This window comes from Schistocerca serialis, chromosome 2, assembly GCF_023864345.2.
Source record: "Schistocerca serialis cubense isolate TAMUIC-IGC-003099 chromosome 2, iqSchSeri2.2, whole genome shotgun sequence".
Classification (NCBI taxonomy): Eukaryota; Metazoa; Arthropoda; class Insecta; order Orthoptera; family Acrididae; genus Schistocerca; species Schistocerca serialis.
This window is the reverse complement of record NC_064639.1, coordinates 545,744,698-545,765,330: the sequence shown is the minus strand read 5'-3', so window position 1 is coordinate 545,765,330 and position 20,633 is coordinate 545,744,698. Positions and strand designations below refer to the sequence as shown.

The window sequence follows — 20,633 nt, the reverse complement described above, 5'->3', positions numbered from 1 at the left end:
CCTACACAAAGTGTCGTAATATTATGACCAACTGTCTGACAAGCAGCAATCAAAGATTTTTTTTCAAATTAATGTATAGAAATAAAATATTTAATGGATAAGAATTGTTATGAACAAAAACGGGTTCTGATTAAAACTTGGTGTGTTAAAGAACAGTACATTAAAATGTTTCTTAAGATTATCATTTGTTGTATTACATGACACACTATTTCTTTGGGTACAGTATTGTTCCACAGTATGTATGTAATTGTACTGTTTGATAAAAAAAATAGTGACAAGCATTTGACAATATGTACATATACTTTCTCAGTTAAACAAGTGCCAGGAATACTATTGTACATATATAACTTTGTTTCTTTTGTTTTTTCTTAGAGGTCAAGGAAATAGAGCACCCTCATTTGTTGTTACCCATAACAAGAGAAAAAGTGAGCTCAACAATCATATATTTTCATAAAAAAAACTCATTAATTCAGACTTCATGAAACCAAACTGGCTTCTTTTCAGTCATTTTAAATTTGGTTAAACGAGGGTCTACTTCATTCGGGCGAATAGTGAAGATTGTTAGCTAAAGCATAGATCAGGGCTAGTGGCAGTCAGCGATTTGGCAGCATGTCAGTTTCCTATAGTCGCCAGATGATACTGTCACATAATCAATGAAAGGCAAGAAAATGAATTTGTTTCATCAAAATAGGAACCATTCTCTTATTTGCTGTTGTTATGAATATTTGACTGTTGTAGTTAGGTTGGGACTTGATAGCTTAAGTTGCTATGAGTGAAATGAGCAGCAGTTAAATTCATAATCTAATATTGGTCATCACAGATATTTGAATGCTTTTTATTTCGAGTATGTCACAAATTACAAGATAGTAGTTAGATTGGAATGTGTTAGTTTAGTCATGAATTTGCGAACCCAATGTATGTGAAAGTTAAAATATCTGATTGTGGTGACAGACTGATCTGTAGCATAGCTGAGGATTAAGTTGGTTTGGAATACAACAGTTTTACTCATGAAAATTAAATTGATAATATTTGTTGTCACATATATTTGTTTCTTCCATATACTCCACAAATTATCGAGGTTGTGAATAGAATATGTCGTAACAGCTTGAATTAAATTAATAATCCTAATTGTTAGAATATTTGCGTCTTTCTTCCAAATGTGTTACAGTTTCTGAGTTGTGATACAGTGACATGAGAATGTGATGATATTCCTTCGAAACATGTAATATGTCCACTGCTCTCTTATCAGCTGTGTAGACCCAGCATTAGACAGTCTTTGCATCCCATCATACCTCACAGTATGCACTTGCAATATTGCTGCACGAAATACGTAAGTACTTGACTGGTGCTTATGTAAATGCTTTTACCAGACTGCCTCTCCATTGATGGAGTCATGAGCACCATTCCTCAACTGAGTGGATCTGTGTAAGTTCAAGAACTGACCAACTGTCAAGATCATGAAAGACTTTCAGATGAAGAGGACCGTGTCTTGCAGTATTATCAAGAAGAGATCATGACCGTATTATTGAATACTGTAAAACATTCCACCTGACCAGTGCAAGTGTGGGAAGACTTTGTTAGAATATCTGGGAGAGACATAATGTTCCACTTTAATGCTGGAATGTGAAATCAAAATCCTTAGATTGGGGTAGCAGTTATTTATCACCCTGGCAAAACATTTTGCTCAAACTGCCTCGCTGGAATTGCAACCGATGAACTGGCTTCCCATCAGCACCAAACGGTTGCTGGGAGGGGCAAAGGGGACTTGAGTCCAGCCTTTAATGAAATTTGTAACTGTCCATTTGCCATGTGGCAGCTGTATTTGGCTTTGCCTTTGCTATGTATTACTGCACCAGCTCAAACAATATGCTGCAGTAAACATCAAGAATGCCAAGGGTATCTTTCTTGAACTTTGTACCTTACACTACTGGCCATTAAAATTGCTACACCAAGAAGAAATGCTGATGATAAACGGGTATTCCTTGGACAAATATATTATACTAGAACTGACATGTGATTACATTTTCACGCAATTTGGGTGCATAGATTCTGAGAAATCAACACCCAGACCAACCACCTCTGTCCGCAATAACAGCCTTGATATGCCTGGGCATTGAGTCAAACAGAGCTTGGATGGGGTGTACAGGTACAGCTGCCCATGCAGCTTCAACACGATACCACAGTTCATCAAGAGTAGTTACTGGCGTATTGTGATGAGCCGGTTGCTTGGCCACCATTGACCAGACATTTAGACATTTTCAATTGGTGAGAGATCTGGAGAAAGTGCTGGTCAGGGCAGCAGTTGAACATTTTCTGTATCCAGAAAGGCCCGTACAGGACCTGCAACATGCAGTCGTGCATTATGCTACTAAAATGTAGGGTTTTGCAGGGGCTGAATGAAGGGTAGAGCCACAGGTCATAACACATCTGAAATGTAACGTCCTCTGTTCAAAGTGCCGTCAATGCAAACAAGAGGTGACCGAGACGTGTAACCAATGGCACCCCATACCATCACGCCGGGTGATATGCCAGTATGGCGATGACGAATACACACTTCCAATGTGCATTCGCCGCAATGTCGCCAAACATGGATGTGACCATCATGATACTGTAAACAGAACCTGGATTCATCCAAAAAAATGACGTTTTACCATTCGTGCACCCAGGTTCGTCGTTGAGTACACCATCGCAGGCACTCCTGTCTGCGATCCAGCGTCAAGGGTAACCGCAGCCACGGCCTCCGAGCTGACAGTCCATGCTGCTGCAAACGTCGTCGAACTGTTCGTGCAGATGGTTGTTGTCTTGCAAACGTCCTCATCTGTTGACTCAGGGATCGAGACGTGGCTGCACGATCCGTTACAGCCATGTGGATAAGATGCCTGTCATCTCGACTGCTAGTGATACGAGGCCGTTGGGATCCAGCACAGTGTTCCGTATTACCCTCCTGAACCCACCGAATCCATATTCTGCTAACAGTCATTGGATCTCGACCAACGCGAGCAGCAATGTCGCGATACGATAAACCACAATTGCGATAGGCTACAATCCCACCTTGATCAAAGTCGGAAACGTGATGGTACGCATTTCTCCTCCTTACATGAGGCATCACAACAACAATTCACCAGGCAATGGCAGTCAATTGCTGTTTGTTTATGAGAAATCGGTGGGAAACTTTCCTCATGTCAGCACGTTGTAGGTGTCGCCACCGGCGCCAACTTTGTGTTAATGCTCTTAAAAGCTGATCATTTGCATATCACAGCATCTTCTTCTTGTCAGTTAAATTTCGTATCTGTAGCATGTCATCTTCGTGGTGTAGCAATTTTAATGGCCAGTAGTGTAATTTTGGAAACATGCATTTCTGGGTTCATAGAAGGAAACTGTTTTAATTCTCCCTCTTAAGCCTGGAAAGTACTAAACATGTTTGAGTAGCTTTCATAACGTTGCTCTCACTAACCTGAATCAGGATAACAAACTAACTGACAGCTTCTGATGGCCATGCCAGCTTTGGCATAGTTGAGTTGTTGTTGTGACAGATGTTTCGTGGAAATCTTTGTGCAATGTGCAGCGAGTTGCAGTCCTTGGCCATGTGTGTGAGCAAACATCTTGTTTTGGAACTTTCACAGTAGTCATGAGAGGGGCTGTGGGGAAGGGATACCTACTTTGGTGTTGGCGACAGTCACATAGGCAACCATTAGAGGCACTTTGTGACATTTGGGTGTTGACAATGTGCTACACCTCTTTTTTTTTTTTTTTTTTTTTTTTTAATGGGAGGAATTTCCAAAAACACTGAAGCATATACACTGAAGAGCCAAAAAAACTGGTACACCTGCCTAATATTGTGTAGGGCCCCCACAAGCACGCAAAAGTGCTGTAACACGATGTGGCATGGATTCGACTAATGTCTGATGTAGTGCTGGAGGGAACTGACACCGTGAATTCTGCAGGGCTGTCCATAAATCTGTAAGAGTACGAGATGGTGGGGATCTCTTCTGAACAGCACGTTGCAAGGTATCCCAGGTATGTTCAATAATGTTCCTGTCTGGGGAGTTTGGTGGCCAGCGGAAGTGTTTAAACTCAGAATAGTATTCCTGGAGCTGCTCTGTAGCAGTTCTGGACATGTGGGGTGTCGCATGTCCTGCTGGAATTAACTAAGTCTGTTGGAATGCACAATGGGCATGAATGGATGCAGATGATCAGGCAGGATGCTTATGCATGTGTCACTTGTCAGAGTCATATCTAGACATTTCGGAGAGCCATATCACTCCAGCTGCACACACCCAACACCATAACAGAGCCTCCACCAAATTGAACAGTCCCCTGCTGACATGCAGGGAATGGATTCATGAGGTGGTTTCCATACCTGTACACATCCATCTGCTCGATACAATTTGAAAGAAGACTCATACGATTAGTCATCAACAGTCCTATATCGGTGTTGACGGGTCCAGATGAGGCATAAAGTTTTGTGTCATGCAGTCGTCAAGAGTACACAAGTGGGCCTTCGGCTACAAAATTCCATATCAATGATGTTTCGTTGAATGGTTCACATGCTGAAATTTGTTGATAGCTCAACATTGAAACTGCAGCAATTTGCGAATGGTTACACTTCTGTCACATTCAACAATTCTCTTCATTAATCATTAGTCTCATTCCTGATGGATCTTATACTGGGTGCAGCGATGTCAGATACTTGATGTTTTACCAGATTCCTGATATTCACGGTTGTTCTTGTTCTTGTTGTTGTTGTCTTCAGTCCTGAGACTGGTTTGATGCAGCTCTCCATGCTACTCTATCCTTTGTAACTTCATCTCCCAGTACCTACTGCAGCCTACATCCTTCTGAATCTGCTTAGTGTATTCATCTCTTGGTCTCCCTCTACGATTTTTACCCTCCACGCTGCCCTCCAATACTAAATTTGTGATCCCTTGATGCCTCAGAACATGTCCTACCAACCGGTCCCTTCTTCTTGTCAAGTTGTGCCACAAGCTCCTCTTCTCCCCAATTCTATTCAATACCTCCTCATTAGTTATGTGATCTACCCATCTAATCTTCAGCATTCTTCTGTAGCACCACATTTCGAAAGCTTCTATTCTCTTCTTGTCTAAACTATTTATCGTCCACGTTTCACTTCCATACATGGCTACACTCCATACAAATACTTTCAGAAACGACTTCCTGACATTTAAATCTATACTCGATGTTAACAAATTTTTCCTCTTCAGAAAAACTTTCCTTGCCATTGCCAGTCTACATTTTATATCCTCTCTACTTCAACCATCATCAGTTATTTTACTCCCCAAATAGCAAAACTCCTTTACTACTTTAAGTGTCTCATTTCCTAATCTAATTCCCTCACCGTCACCTGACTTAATTCGACTACATTCCATTATCCTCGTTTTGCTTTTGTTGATGTTCATCTTATACCCTCCTTTCAAGACACTGTCCATTCCGTTCAACTGCTCTACCAGGTCCTTTGCTGTCTCTGACAGAATTACAATGTCATCGGCGAACCCCAAAGTTTTTATTTCTTCTCCATGGGTTTTAATTCCTACTCCAAGTGTTTCTTTTGTTTGCTTTACTGCTTGCTCAATATACAGATTGAATAACATCGGGGATAGGCTAAAACCCTGTCTCACTCCCTTCCCAACCACTGCTTCCCTTTCATGTCCCTCGACTCTTATAACTGCCATCTGGTTTCTGTACAAATTGTAAATAGCCTTTTGCTCCCTGTATTTTACCCCTGCATTGTCAAAAGCTTTCTTTAAGTCTACAAATGCTAGAAATGTTGGTTTGCCTTTCCTTAATCTTTCTTCTAAGAAAAGACGTAGGGTCAGTATTGCCTCACGTATTCCAACATTTCTCCGGAATCGAAACTGATCTTCCCTGAGGTTGGCTTCTATCAGTTTTTCCATTCGTCTGCAAAGAATTCGCGTTAGTACTTTGCAGCTGTGACTTATTAAACTGATAGTTCGGTAATTTTCACATCTGTCAAGACCTGCATTCTTTGGGATTGGAATTATTATATTCTTCTTGAAGTCTGAGGGTATTTCGCCTGTCTCATACATCTTGCTCACCAGATGGTAGAGTTTTGTCAGGACTGGCTCTCCCAAGGCTGTCAGTAGTTCTAATGGAATGTTGTCTACTCCTGGGGCCTTGTTTCGACTCAGGTCTTTAAGTGCTCTGTCAAACTCTTCACGCAGTATCATATCTCCCATTTCATCTTCATATATATCCTCTTCTATTTCCATAATATTGTCCACAAGTACATCGCCCTTGTATAGACCCTCTATATACTCCTTCCACCTTTCTGCTTTCCCTTCTTTGCTTAGAACTGGGTTTCCATCAAAGCTCTTGATATTCATGCAAGTGGTTCTCCTTTCTCCAAAGGTCTCTTTAATTTTCCTGTAGGCAGTATCTATCTTACCCCTAGTGAGATAAGCCTCTACATCCTTACATTTGTCCTCTGGCCATCCCTGCTTAGCTATTTTGCACTTCCTGTTGATCTCATTTTTGAGACGTTTGTATTCCTTTTTGCCTGCTTCATTTACTGCATTTTTATATTTTCTCCTTTCATCAATTAAATTCAATACTTCTTCTGTTACCCAAGGGTTTCTACTAGCCCTTGTCTTTATACCTATTTGATTCTCTGTTGCCTTCACTATTTCATCCCTCAAAGCTACCCATTCTTCTTCTATTGTATTTCTTTCCCCCATTCTTGTCAATTGTTCCCTTATGCTCTCCTGGAAACTCTGTACAACCTCTGGTTTAGTCATTTTATCCAGGTCCCATCTCCTTAAATTTCCACCTTTTTGCAGTTTCTTCAGTTTTATTCTACAGTTAATAACCAATAGATTGTGGTCAGAGTCCACATCTGTCCCTGGAAATGTTTTACAATTTAAAACCTGGTTCCTAAATCTCTGTCTTACCATTATATAATCTATCTGATACCTTTTAGTATCTCCAGGGTTCTTCCATGCATACAACCTTCTTTCATGATTCTTGAACCAAGTGTTAGCTATGATTAAGTTATACTCTGCGCAAAATATTCATGGTACACTCATGAAATGGTTGTACAGGAAACTCCCCACTTCATCGCTACTTCAGAGATGCTGTGTTCTACTGCTCGTGTGCTGACTGTAACACCATGTTCAGACTCACTTAAATCTTGATAATCTGCCATTGTAGCAGCAGTAACCGATCGAACAATTGCGCCACACACTTGTCGTCTTATATAGGCATTGCTGCTCACAGCACCATATTTTGAGGCCCCTCCATGAGGGGAGTGCCTGTGTTCCCCTGCCAGTGTGCGTAAATTGTAATGCGCAGCATCCTCCATGCTCACCAGCATGCCTGGTGTATGTGAAAGAATGACGGATTCAAGAGTACAAGACCTTAGATTGACTTACCTACACTGAGGCTTGTTGAAAGTATGACCGGCTCCATCCCGTGCCTATAACTTCTACTTTTGCTTCAGTTACGTCCATTCCTCCCTCCTACCCCCTCCTCTTCCCAGCCCTCCCCCATTTGCCCCACACCTTTCGCCTCACCCTCACTCTCCCACTCCTCCTCTCCCTCCCCGTCAGTACCCTTTGGGTGCTGCTCCCCCTCTCCCGCCAGAGAAGCGCTCCATTTCTTCAGCAGCCGCTGGTACTGGAGCTCCCTCCCAGCACTCCTCTTCCCGGCACCCCCCCCCCCCCCCCCACCCCACCCCCCGAAAGGCAATCTGTAGCTCCACATTGGCCGTGCGATCCATGGCCAGTGGGTGCCAAGATTGCCAGGTGTAATTCCATGACTGACCTCGCTGCAGTCTGCCCTTCTCTTCCTTCACAAGAGAAGAAGCAGAAACACAAGAACAAGGGCAAGGCCCCTCCAGTACCCCCTGAGGTGCCGCCTTCCCCTCCTCCAGCCAATGAACTAACAGAGTGTGACCCCACCTATATAGCCATTACCGCATCTAAGGATGGGGTAATGTCCATCGGTGACGGATGGCAACTTGGCGGCATGACCGGCAGCGGTCCGTTCACTTTCCATTTGGACTCCAGCTTGAGAATCCTCCAGTGGAATTGTAATGGCTATTTGTGTCACCTCCCAGAGTTGCAGCCCCTTCTTTCCTCCTCCTCTGCTGCTTGAATTGCTTTCCAGGAGATCCATTTGATCAATTCTTACTCACCCACCCTTCATGGGTTCCGCGCTTTCTGTCGAAACCGAATTGGCCCCTTGTGGGCTTCTGGTGGTGTTTGCACCTTGATCCGCATGGACATTGTTAGTAAATGGGATCCCCTCCATACCAATCTGGAAGCCTTTGCTGTCAGGGCCCACATCCCTTGCCCTAACCACCCTTCTTCAACAACTCCCTTCTCCCTTCCTGCTTCTAGGGGACTTTAATGCCCACGACCCTCTTTGGCAGGACAGTTGAAGCTGTTCTGGCAGGGCTTGACCTCTGTCTCCTAAACACCGGTGCTCCCACACACTTAAGTGTGGCACATGGCACTTTCTCTGCCAATGACCTCTCCATCTACAGTCACAGCCTTCTTCCCTCCATTCAGTGGGGTGTCCACGATGACTTACGTGACAGCGATCGTTACCCGATTGTTTTGATCTTCCTTCAGTACATCTCGCTCCGTCACCCTCCCAGGTGCGCCTTCTCTAAAGCTGATTGGTGTGCCTTCTCCTCTGCTACCATCCCCCCTGTACTACCACACAGTAGTATTGGTGAGTCTCCACAGACTTTGGCTGCCGCCATTCTTTCCGCAGCTGTTTTAGCCATCCCTTCTTCCTTGGGTTCCTCCCATTGGAAGGTGGTCCCTTGGTGGAGTCCGGAAATTGCTGCAGTCATAAAAGACTGCCGCTGAGCTCTTCAACACTTCAGCGACACCCTTCTATTGCTTTCCTGCTGGTCTTCAAATGATTCTGCACCCGTGCCCATTACCTAATCGAATTTCAGAAACGGATTTGCTGGGAATGATATGTGGCTGCCATAGGACCGCAGACCCCCTCTTCACAACTCTGGGCAAAACTCATGTGAATATTTGGCCATCGTCCTCCCACCGAGGCTGCAGGAGTTTCTGTGCAAGGTGTTGTCCTTGCCCACTCGGACTTTGTCGCAGAGCATTTCACTCAACACTTTGCCCAAGCCTCTGCATCGACTCGGTAGCCGCCCATGTTCCTCCTCCTGAAAGAGCCCTCAGAACGACTGCCTTTGTCTTTCATTTCTCGATGCTTGGAGCCTTATAATGACCCATTTAGTGAGTGGGAATTCGCCAGCGTCCTCGCCCTTTGTCCCAACACAGCTCCTAGACCAAATTGGATACATAACCAAATGCTCCAACACTTATCGGTGGCCGGCCACTGTCGTATACTGACCCTTTTCAACCATCTGTGGAGTGAGGGGGTATTTCCTATCCAGTGGCAGGAAAGAGCCCTCAGAACGACTGCCTTTGTCTTTCATTTCTCGATGCTTGGAGCCTTATAATGACCCATTTAGTGAGTGGGAATTCGCCAGCGTCCTCACCCTTTGTCCCAACACGGCTCCTAGACCAAATTGGATACATAACCAAATGCTCCAACACTTATCGGTGGCCGGCCACCGTCGTATACTGATCCTTTTCAACCATCTGTGGAGTGAGGGGGTATTTCCTATCCAGTGGCAGGAAAGTATTGTTATTCTGGTGTTGAAGCCTGGAAAGCCACCTCTTCAGTTGGATAGCTACCGTCCAATTAGCCTTACCAACACCCTCTGCAAGATCCTTGAATGCTTGGTGAGTTGAGGCTGTTTTGGATCCTTGAGTCCCTCAACATTTTGATATTGACTCAAGGTGGTTTTCACTGTGGCCGCTCTATGGTGGATAACTCAGTCCACCTGGAGTCTGCTATCTATCTGGTCGGCTTTTGCCCATTGGCAACACCTCATTGCAACAGATAAGATTAAATGAAAAACAGTGTGATTTGTCATAATTTGTCATGAACAGAGCAAGAATTCACAGATATGTTCATCAGATACTGAAATGAAGGTAGTGTGCCTGATGACTAAGATCAGTCTTAAGATTCAGTGACCACCCTTCAAGGATTAGTGAAACAAAATATTACTACTTCACACATAAAAATTATATGTAGTTTGATTGACAAATTAAAAATAGAAATATATTTATACATGTAGAAAATGGAATTAAAATTTTGACTATGTAAAAAAGGTCTTAGCCTGTTATGAAGTTTGTGGTGACCTGCGGATGAACTTGCTAACCTATGTTGCACACTTCGATTTCTTGTTGTCGTCCAGGACTTTTACAGAGGCAGTGCAAAATGATTCGTAAAGGATTTATTCTTCAAAAAATATGTTGTAAGAATACTTTGAAAGTCAATAATTATCCCAGGACCTTGATATTACTACAATCACACACCCACATTTTTTCTGTTAACTATTTTTTCTGCTTACCAACAGATTCCAGTTTAGTATGAATGCCAACAACAACAACATGATACATTACTGAAGAAGACTGAAACTGAGTGGTGTCAGGAGTAGGTAAAAAAAAGATAGAAATAAAAGGTAGGGTCTATTAATCATTGGCAGTTCAAATGTAAGGCAAAGACAGTACCTCTTAGGGAAATGGCAGCAAGGGACAGGAAAGGACACCAGGTGCACTCAGTGTGTACCTGGTGGGCAGCCATTGAGGGAAAAGGTCGCAACCAGCTGCAGATCGTGGTGCACATTGGAACAAATGATGCCTCTCATGTGGGCTCTGAAATCGTGCTTGGGTTATTCCAGCTACTGGCAGGGAAGGTTGAGAAGACCAGCATAATGCGTGGGGTTTCAACAAAGCTCACAATTTGCAGCATTGTCCCCAGAACTGATCATTTCTGTGACAAGCTTGTCTGTGACTTCCTGGACTTGCGCCATTGGGTCGAGAACTGTAGGGTCCTCCTAAATAAGTCAGATGTGTACTACACGTCAGTGGCTACTTCTCAGGTAGCTGACTGTGTGTGTGTGTGTGGGGGGTTGCACATAAGGGTTTTTAGATTAAGCGACTCTCCATCCAATCCAGATAACGGTAGCTGTAGGAAACCCAGAAGTAGCAGTGTAATTCGAAAGAACTGCCTCCTGCGGGTGAGATTATTAAAATCCTAAAGGTAAACTGCAAAAGCATTCGCAACAAAGTGCCAGTGATTGAAGTGCTCAAGAAAAGCAGTGAAGCTCACACAATAGTAGGTACAGAAAGCTGGTTGAAACCTGAACTTGATAGTAGTGAGATTTTGTGGAAAATTTTAGTGTATATCGAAACGATAAGCAAATGGGAAATGGAGATGGTGTATTTGTCACAGTAGACAAGAAATACAAATCCACAGAGATAGAAATTGAAGCTGCATGTGAGATTGTTGGAGGAAGACTCAGTATCAGGAGTGGGCATAAAATGATAATCGGATCCTTCTATTGCCCCCCAGACTCATCTCCTGAAGTAACTGAAAACTTAAAGAAAACCTCAGTCCACGTGTTTGTAAATTCCACAATCATACTGTAATCATTGACTGGCTGGCTGGCTGGCTGGCTGGCTGACTGACTGACTGACTGACTGACTCACTCACTCACTCCATGACACTACGGTGCTCTGAGGATCTTGGCCTCCTCAGTCACAGTTTTCCAATCGTCTTGGTCTTCAGCACGCCTGTGCCACCACCTCACTCCCACTGCTCTCAGGTCAGCTTCTGCATCTTCCAGCCATCTCACACATGGTTGTCCTCTCCTCCTTCTGTCATCATGTGGCTAACAACCCCATATTGGAGAAAAAAACATCATTGTTCAGCAACCAATTCACTGAGAGAACCGGACTGTAATCGCTGGTGGAGACTTAAATCATCCAACAATTAATTGAGAATATAACAGTTTTGTTAGTGGTGGGCATTATAAGATACCGTGTGAAGCTTTACTAAATGCCTTCTCTGAAAACTACCTAGAACAGATAGCTAGGAATCCCACTTATGATGGGAATATATTGGGTCTGATGGCAACAACTAGACCTGACGTCTTTGAGGATGTCCACAACAAAACTGATATCACTGACCATAATGTGGTTGTGACAACAATGATTACCAAAGCACAAAAGACAACTAAAACAAACAGAAAGATATATATGTTCAGTAAACTAGATAAAAAATCAGTAGTGTCATATCTCAACAAAGAACTTGAAACTTTCAGCACAGATCAACAGCATGTAGAGCAGTGCCTCCCAACCTGGGTGTAATAAAGTGAAATTTTCTGAGGGGTACAAACTAAGTGATTTGATTCTCTTTCGGTCACAAAACTAAATTATTTTGTAAAGATCATTACTATTATCATAGTTTTTTAAGACTATAATATTGATTATATAATTTATCAGTGATTACTTTTTCTCAATTAGTAGCATTATTGCAGTGGAGATTACAGCAGAAAATGTCCTCTGCAAGTTGTAGGTACTACCTGCAGTAGTCCAGAAATTGCTTCATTACTCACTTCAAAACATATAAATGAATTTATTGACAGCATGACACAGCGGTAACAGCATAAGGGCTACTATAATGTATATAATGTATTATTGTTATTATTATTATTATTGCTACTCTTAGTGACTGGTGAGAAACAAAGCATTTCCAGCCTGAAGTCTTCCAATTTCTGCCAGTTCAGAAGTAAAGAACGCCACAATCAAGTGATTTACGAACTATAAGTACAGTGCACACACTTTAACTTGGTTGATTTTAAATGGGGTTGCAGTTTGCAGGTCAAAAAGTGCCACAATGCAGAGGAATATTGCAGGAGAAGTGTGTTCTGTCACAAGTGTCTGTCTTCAATGTGGATACAGTGAAACTTTGAATTTATGTCCTCCAATTTTACGTTTTTCATGATTCTACACCATAAATTCTTAGTGCCTGTGAAAAACCCATAAGATCAGTGCTAAAAATTCCCCGGTTTTTCATTTCTTCCTAGTAACGTTTACCCTGATTCTAAGTTCTTGCTTGACTTTGTCCTGTTGACATATGAATGACTAAACAAGTTATAAGTGGTTCAAAAGACAGATGATTTGCATCACAGGTGGTGGCAGAATTAAGGGAATATTTTAGGCCATTGTGGAGAGGGGAAATGTAAGAGAGGAAATGCTAATGTAATCCACGATTGGTGTTTGCCAAACAATTTGCAACCCTTAGCTTTACCAAGCAGCTGTGATACAACTACTGCTAGGTTGCAGCAGTAATGGAAAAGCAAAACAGTCAACACTAAGTGTTCTGGACTGAGCCAATATGTGAAAAGGGGCCCAACTACCACCTTTTCTTTTGCCACTTATAACTCAGTCTCATCTTTTTGCATGTGTTTTCGATGTACTGTATTCAACAACATTATCAATCATCAACTTTTTAAATTCAAACATTGAGTCTCAAAGAACATGGTCAGTTATAATCGAGGAAACATCACCCATTTCCTTCTAGTAAACTCTAATTGACAGGCGACGTGTTAAGTCACCCAATAGCCAGCACAGCCATCACACCACACTAAACATATAAAAAGAGCTCACCTACTGGATGTGTGGAGAACGGTAGTGGCCCTTCAGCGATGGTAGTGCAGGTATGGGTGACAGCATTTTGTGAAGTCCTGAAAATATATGAGAGTCACTCCAGAAGAAATGCACACTATTTTTGTAAAAATACAGTTTTCATTCTGCCTGCGTGAAAGTGTGTTGATACATCCTTCCTGCTCGTTTTCAAACTTAGTTCAACCTGTTCCCGTGGGTGGTGCCGTCACAGCATGTCTTCAAGATGGCTGCTACACTTGACGCTCGTCAGAAGCAACATGCTGTCATAGAATTCCTGTGCTGTGAAAACGAGACAGTGGGAAACATCCACAATTGGTTGAAAAAGGTGTATGGAGATGCTGCTGTTGATCGCATTACTGTTAGTCGGTGGGCAAGCAGGTTACGTGATGAAAGCGGGCACGGCAATATTGAGGATTGTCCTCGCAGAGAGTTAACGAATTGGTGACTGCTGACAGATGCATCACAGTGAATGAATTGTCATGCTATGTTGGGAAAGGGGAAGGAAGTGTTTGCAGATTACTGAAAGTGTTGGCGTTAAAAAGGTTTGTGCCAGGGGGGTTCCCAGGATGTTGACAGTGGCTCACAAAGAAACAAGAAATATGGTATGCAGCAAACTTTTGGAACAGTACGAGGGTGGTGGAGATGAATTTTTTGGAAGAATTGTGACAGGTGGTGAAACATGGCTCCATCACTTTTCACCAGAGACGAAGAGGCATCATGCAAATTCACCCAAGCAAAAAAAAAACCTAAACCACACCTTCTGCTGGAAAAGTTATGGCTATGGTGTTTCTCGATTCCAAAGGACTCTTGCTTGTGGACATCATGCCAAGTGGAACCACCATAAATTTTGATGCATATGTGACGACACTGAAGAAACTTCAAGCTCGGGTGAGTCGTGTTCGGCCAAATCGGCAAAAGCAGGATGTTTTGCTGTTGCACGACAATGCACGGCCACATGTCAGTCAAAAAACCATGGAAGCAATCACAAAACTCAGATGGACAACACTGAAACACCCACCTTACAGTCCTGACCTGGCTCCATGCGACTATCACCTCTATGGGAAACTGAAAGATTCTCTTCATGGAACAAGGTTTGAAGATGATGACTCCCTTGTGCACGCTGCCAAACAGTGGCTCCAACAGGTTGGTCCAGAATTTTACCGTGCGGGTATACAGGCACTGGTTCCAAGATGGCATAAGGCAGTTGAGAGTTATGGAAATTATGTGGAGAAATGAAAATATTGTTCCTAAAGGATGTATCTACACACTGTAAAACTTTCAAACATGTAGAATAAAAGATGGATTTAAAAAAAGATAGTGTGCAACTTTTTGGAGTGACCCTTGTACTTTTCATGCGGATGATATGCTATGTCAGAGATGTCACACGGAAATAGAACAAGGTTTCTTGCAATAGCACATTTTAAAGACTTTCCTGTTCAAATCTGACATGATACTGTTGCAACAACTATGTACACTATTCATGTATATATTTTGCTGCACACCACACCATAGAATGTAAAGATTGGCAGCAGTGACAGAAGGCCTGAAGCAAAACTGTAGCACATGAGGTTTCTTCAAATTTACATTTTACACAGTGTACAGAAATTCACTTAGCCAGTTTCTAATAAGCTTGTGATGTCAGTTGAGGAAGTAAACTCAACAACAGACAGCAGGGTGGAGGAGGGGGGGGGGGGAATTGGAGGTACTAACTAATATCTAATTGCACTCTGGGGTAATGGTCTAAGAAAGATTGGGAAACACTGATGTAGAGGAACTCTGGAACAAGTTTAAAAGAATAGTTGACCAGTCACTGGATAATAGATATGTACCAAGTATAGTAGTCCATAATGGGAGGGAACGTCCGTGGTATGCAGTCACTGTAAAAAAAACTTCTAAAGAAACAGAGATTACTGCATAATAGATACAAAACAAAGTGTAGGGCTGTAGATAGAGAGATGGAGAATGAAATAGATTTGGCTGTCAAGGGAGCAATTCAATGTCTACAGTCACAGAAGTTTTTCAAATGACATTTCACAAAATCCAAAGAAATTCTGTTCGTACATAAAAGCTGTTAGCAAATGAGATGGGAACTGAAACTGAGGGTAGCAAAGCAAAAGCTGAAATGCTTAACTCCGTTTTCAAATGCTCCTTTACAAAGGAAAACCCAGGAGAATTGCCGCAGTTTAGTCCTCGAACCACTGGAAAGATGAGTGAAATATAAGTATTAATGTCAGTGGTGTTGAGAAACAACTTAAATCGTTAAAGTTGAACAAAGCTCCAGGTATGCAGCTGGACAACCAGGTGGATGCAGTGTTTCTTGATAACTGGTACAATGGGATGCACTGCTCCTACGCTTATTGCCAAAAGTACAATCATGTGGGGTATCAAGTGACATTTTTGGCTGGATTGAGGACTTTTTGGTAGGGAGGACGCAGCATGTTATCTTGGATGGGCAGTCATAATCGAGGAAACGTCACCCATTTCCGGCTAGTAAACTCTTATTGGCTGCTGAATTGTTAAGTCACCCAATGCTAAATCACAGTAAGACTCAGTTTTTACGGTTTCTAACATATAATTCAACAAAACCCAACATTTAAGTTTCACAGAATGGGCATATGATCAGTGAAACTGAACAGTTAAAATTTGTAGGTGTTCAGGTAAATATTATTATGTTGTGGAAAGCCCGCATTCAGGATCTTGTTCGAAGACTTAATGCTGCCATTTTTATTATTCGAATGGTATCTAAAGTAAGTGATCATTTGACACAAAAATTAGCCTACTTTGCTTATTTTCATTCACTTATGTCATATGGTATTATATTTGTGGGTAACTCTTCCTATTCTAAATCAATATTTTTGGACCAGAAACAGGCGGTTCGGGCAATAAGTGGTGTAAGTTCGCGAACCTCTTGTCGACTCCTGTTCTCTAGTCTGGGTATTTTGACATTGGCCTTTCAAAACTTGTTAACAATATCAGCTTATTCCCAAGAATAAGCAGCTATCACTTAGTTAATACTCGTCAGAAATCCAACTCTTGTGCAGAAAGGTGTGCAGTACACTGCTGCATCCATTTTCAATAAGATACCACTTGAATTCAAAAATCTTAGCAGTAATCCCCGTGCTTTCAAATTAAAACTGAAGGGTTACTCCTTCTATTCTGTCGAGGAGTTCGTTGAAAAATTAAGCTGATTCTTATGTTATATTGTTGACTGCATTTACTGAACCTTATTGGCTTGACTTTTTTGGGTTCATAAACATTTTATTTTTATCTGTTATTACTTTTATGTTATAATTTCATGTACTGACATGTTCCAAGACCTCGGAGGTTTGCTCCTCAATTTGGTCCTACGGAACTTGACGTGTAAATAAATAAATAAATAAATAAATAATGTACACTACTGGCCATTAAAATTGCTACACCACGAAGACGAAGTTCTACAGACGCGAATTTTAACCGACAGGAAGAAGATGCTGTGAAATGTAAATGATTAGCTTTTCAGAGCATTCGCACAAGTTTGGCGCCTGTGGCGACACCTACAACGTGCTGACACGAGGAAAGTTCCCAACTGATTTCTCATACACAAACAGCAGTTGACCGGCGTTGCCTGGTTAAACGTTGTTGTGATGCCTCGTGTGAGGAGGAGCAATGCATACCATCACGTTTCTGACTTTGATAAAGGTCGGATTGTAGCCTATCGCGATTGCGGATTATCATATCGCGGCATTGCTGCTCGCGTTTGTCAAGATCCAATGACTGTTAGCAGAATATGGAACTGGTGGGTTCAGGAGGGTAATACAGAACGCCGTGCTGGATTCCAACGGCCTCATATCACTAGCAGTCGAGATGACAGGCATCTTATCCGCATGGCTGTGACAGGTCGTGCAGCCACGTCTCGATCCCTGAGTCAACAGATGGGGACGTTTGCAAGACAACAACCATCTGCACGAACAGTTCGACGACGTTTGCAGCAGCATGGACTATCAGCTCGGAGACCATGGCTGCGGTTACCCTTGACGCTGCATCACAGACAGGAATGCCTGCGATGGTGTACTCAATTACGAATCTGGGTGCACGAATGGAAAAACGCCATTTTTTCGGATGAATCCAGGTTATGTTTACAGCATCATGATGGTCGCATCCGTGTTTGGCGACATCGCGGTGAACACACATTGGAAGCATGTATTTGTCACCGAGATACTGGCGTGTCACTTGGCATGATAGTATGGGGTGCCATTGGTTACACGTCTCGGTCACCTCTTGTTCGCATTGACAGCACTTTGAACAGTGGACGTTACATTTCAGATGTGTTACGACCCGTGGCTCTACCCTTCATTCGATCCCTGCGAAACCCTACATTTCAGCAGGATAATGCACGACCGCATGTTGCAAGTCCTGTACGGGCCTTTCTGGATACAGAAAATATTCGACTGCTGCCCTGGCCAGCACATTCTCCAGATCTCTCACCAACTGAAAACGTATGGTCAATGGTGGCCGAGCAACTGGCTCGTCACAATATGCCAGTCACTACTCTTGATGAACTGTAGTATCGTGTTGAAGCTGCATGGGCAGCTGTACCTGTACACGCCGTCCAATCTCTGTTTGACTCAATGCCCAGGCGTATCAACGTCGTTATTACAGCCAGATGTGGTTGTTCTGGGTACTGATTTCGCAGGATCTAGGCACCCAAGTTGAGTGAAAATGTAATCACTTGTCAGTTCTAGTATAATATATTTGTCAATGAATACCCGTTTATCATCTGCATTTCTTCTTGGTGTAGCAATTTTAATGGCCAGTAGTGTAGAAATAACTCGGGTGTGCCCTAGGGAATTGTTTGGGACCTCGTTGTTCATCTTGTATATTAAAGAACTTGCAGAGAATATTAATAGTAAAAGCAGGTTTTTTTTGTGCATATGATGCAGTTATCTATAATGAAGTACTATCTGAGAGAAGCAGCATAAGTATTCAGTCAGATCTTGATGAGATTGGAGGCTTGCTCCAAAAAAAAAAAAAAAAAAAAATTAGTATTCTATGACTATAATATCAATGAGTCATTTTGGAATTGGCCATTTTGTACAAATAACTGGCTGTAACAATTTGTAGGCATATGAAATGGAATGACAACAGAGGTTCAGTTGTGGGTAAAGCAGGTAGTTGACTTCAGTTTATTGGTAGACTGTTAGTCTACAAAAGAGATTGCGTACAAACCAATCATGTGACCAGCTCTAGAATGTTGCTCAAGTGTATGGGAACTGTACCATATAGGACTAAATGGTGATACTGAACGTATACAGAGAAGGGCAGCATGAATGGTCACAGGTTTATTTAATCAGTGGGAGAGTGTCACAGAGATACTGAAAGAACTGAAGCAGAAGACTCTTGAAGATAGATGTCATCTGTCCTGAGAAGGTGTATTAACAAAATTTAAAGATCCCGACTTTAACTGATTACTCAAGGGATGTACTACAACCCCTACGTATCGCTCACATAGGGATCACGAGGATAAGATTAGAGTAATTACTGCATGCATAGAGGCATTCAAGTAATCATTCTTCCTACATTCTACGCATGGAGCAGGATGAAACCCTAATAACTGGTACAATGGAAGGTACTCTCTGCCACACACCTCACAGTGGTTTGCAGAGTATAGTTGTGGATGTAAGTGTAGGCGAAGTGAAGGTGTAGGTGTAGGTGTAATTTTTCTGGAACGCAACTGCCTATTAGAAACCACCCATTGTAAGCACTGGTAGCTTTGTAATATGTTATCACAACTTTTCAGGTGTTGTTTACTAACAAGATCAAACCTGGCTGAAAGCAGTCTCGTGTGAATGCACTTCAAAAACTCTTATAAAGGATTAAGCGAGTCTGTGGAAATTAGGAGTAACCTTCATTTTACATCCTGAGACTAAAAACAAGGAGTGTGTAATGCAATATCGTGATAAGCTGTACTGAACTCTCTCCAAAGTATAGTGCTCACAGAAAACAATATTTGTGTTGAAACACTATGGTATTCAACTTGCCCACCTCTCTTCTGCAGTCACTATTTATTCACTTGTTTCAACTGTACACTGTAGTGTTGTTTTAAGATCAGTTCCATCAAGGTCTTTCGTAGGTCAGAGGTATGCTTTCTGCTTTGAATTATGTGTGTGTTTTATGAATAATAGCGTTCATTGCAGATGAATGTAGTATTTTTGTGATTTTTGAAAAAGGGCAGTACCATGCATAATAAAAAGCTGAAAAGTAATTTAAATATATTTTTGGCGAGGATCAAAGTATAAAAAATTAGGTCCCAGACTTCTGAATAATGAGTATTGCACTAGATGTGAACTGATTTTTGTTGTCTTCAGCAAACATTTTCCACGTATGTGGGTGTGTTGTTATGCCATTTTATAGACCAATGTTCCGTTTTTTAGAGTTATATGATGTTCTTATGTCTTGCCCAATAATTTAGTCTCTTCTCTTGTGGTGCTAGTCTCATTAGAACCTTCATTTACTATTGTCTGTGTTTGAGTAGTCTTCAACTAGTGTATTTGCATAAATTTGAATGTAGTTTTCATTTCATGAATGTATATGATGAATTAGTTTTAAAATGTGACCTTTTTGTGATGTTGTTTTTAATTTGTTGTTGAACTCATTTAATTATTTTATAGAACTATTTGTTTTCTTGTTTAACATTTATTTTATTTTTATTTTCTGTAGTTTGCATGCTGCAATGTAGAAACTGTTCAGTGATTTCTCAAGTTTGTCAAACATTTTCAGAAATAATTATACTGTTTTTTTAATGCAGTCCATGATGACAGATTAATGCAGAAGTGCATGTATTATTGTGACACAGTATATATTCGTATTGTTATCAGCATTTACTTACATTTTCAGGTAGCTGTAGACTAGTAACATGAAAGTTGATACAGTGAAATCAGAACCCAAACGTTTTAGCTCTAAAAAAAAGAAAAGTGTGGTGTCAACTTTTCATGAAATAGAAGACGATGTTGGAACACATGAGATGGGAAAATGGTACAAACAGGTATTCATTGCAGTTAAGATTTTTTTTATACTTTGAACTTTTGGCATAATCTTTGTAGA

General features: G+C 41.8%; 1 protein-coding gene across 1 annotated transcript in view; it reads left to right on the top strand.

Moving 5' to 3' along the window:
• Positions 1–20,633, top strand: part of LOC126457522 (CCAAT/enhancer-binding protein zeta) — a 222,367-nt gene that overhangs the window by 8,854 nt on the left and 192,880 nt on the right. The window contains exon 2 of the mRNA XM_050093865.1: positions 20,427–20,574. Coding sequence (XP_049949822.1) covers positions 20,446–20,574 — 129 coding nt within the window. The 5' untranslated portion in view covers positions 20,427–20,445. The remainder of the gene's footprint in view (positions 1–20,426; positions 20,575–20,633) is intronic.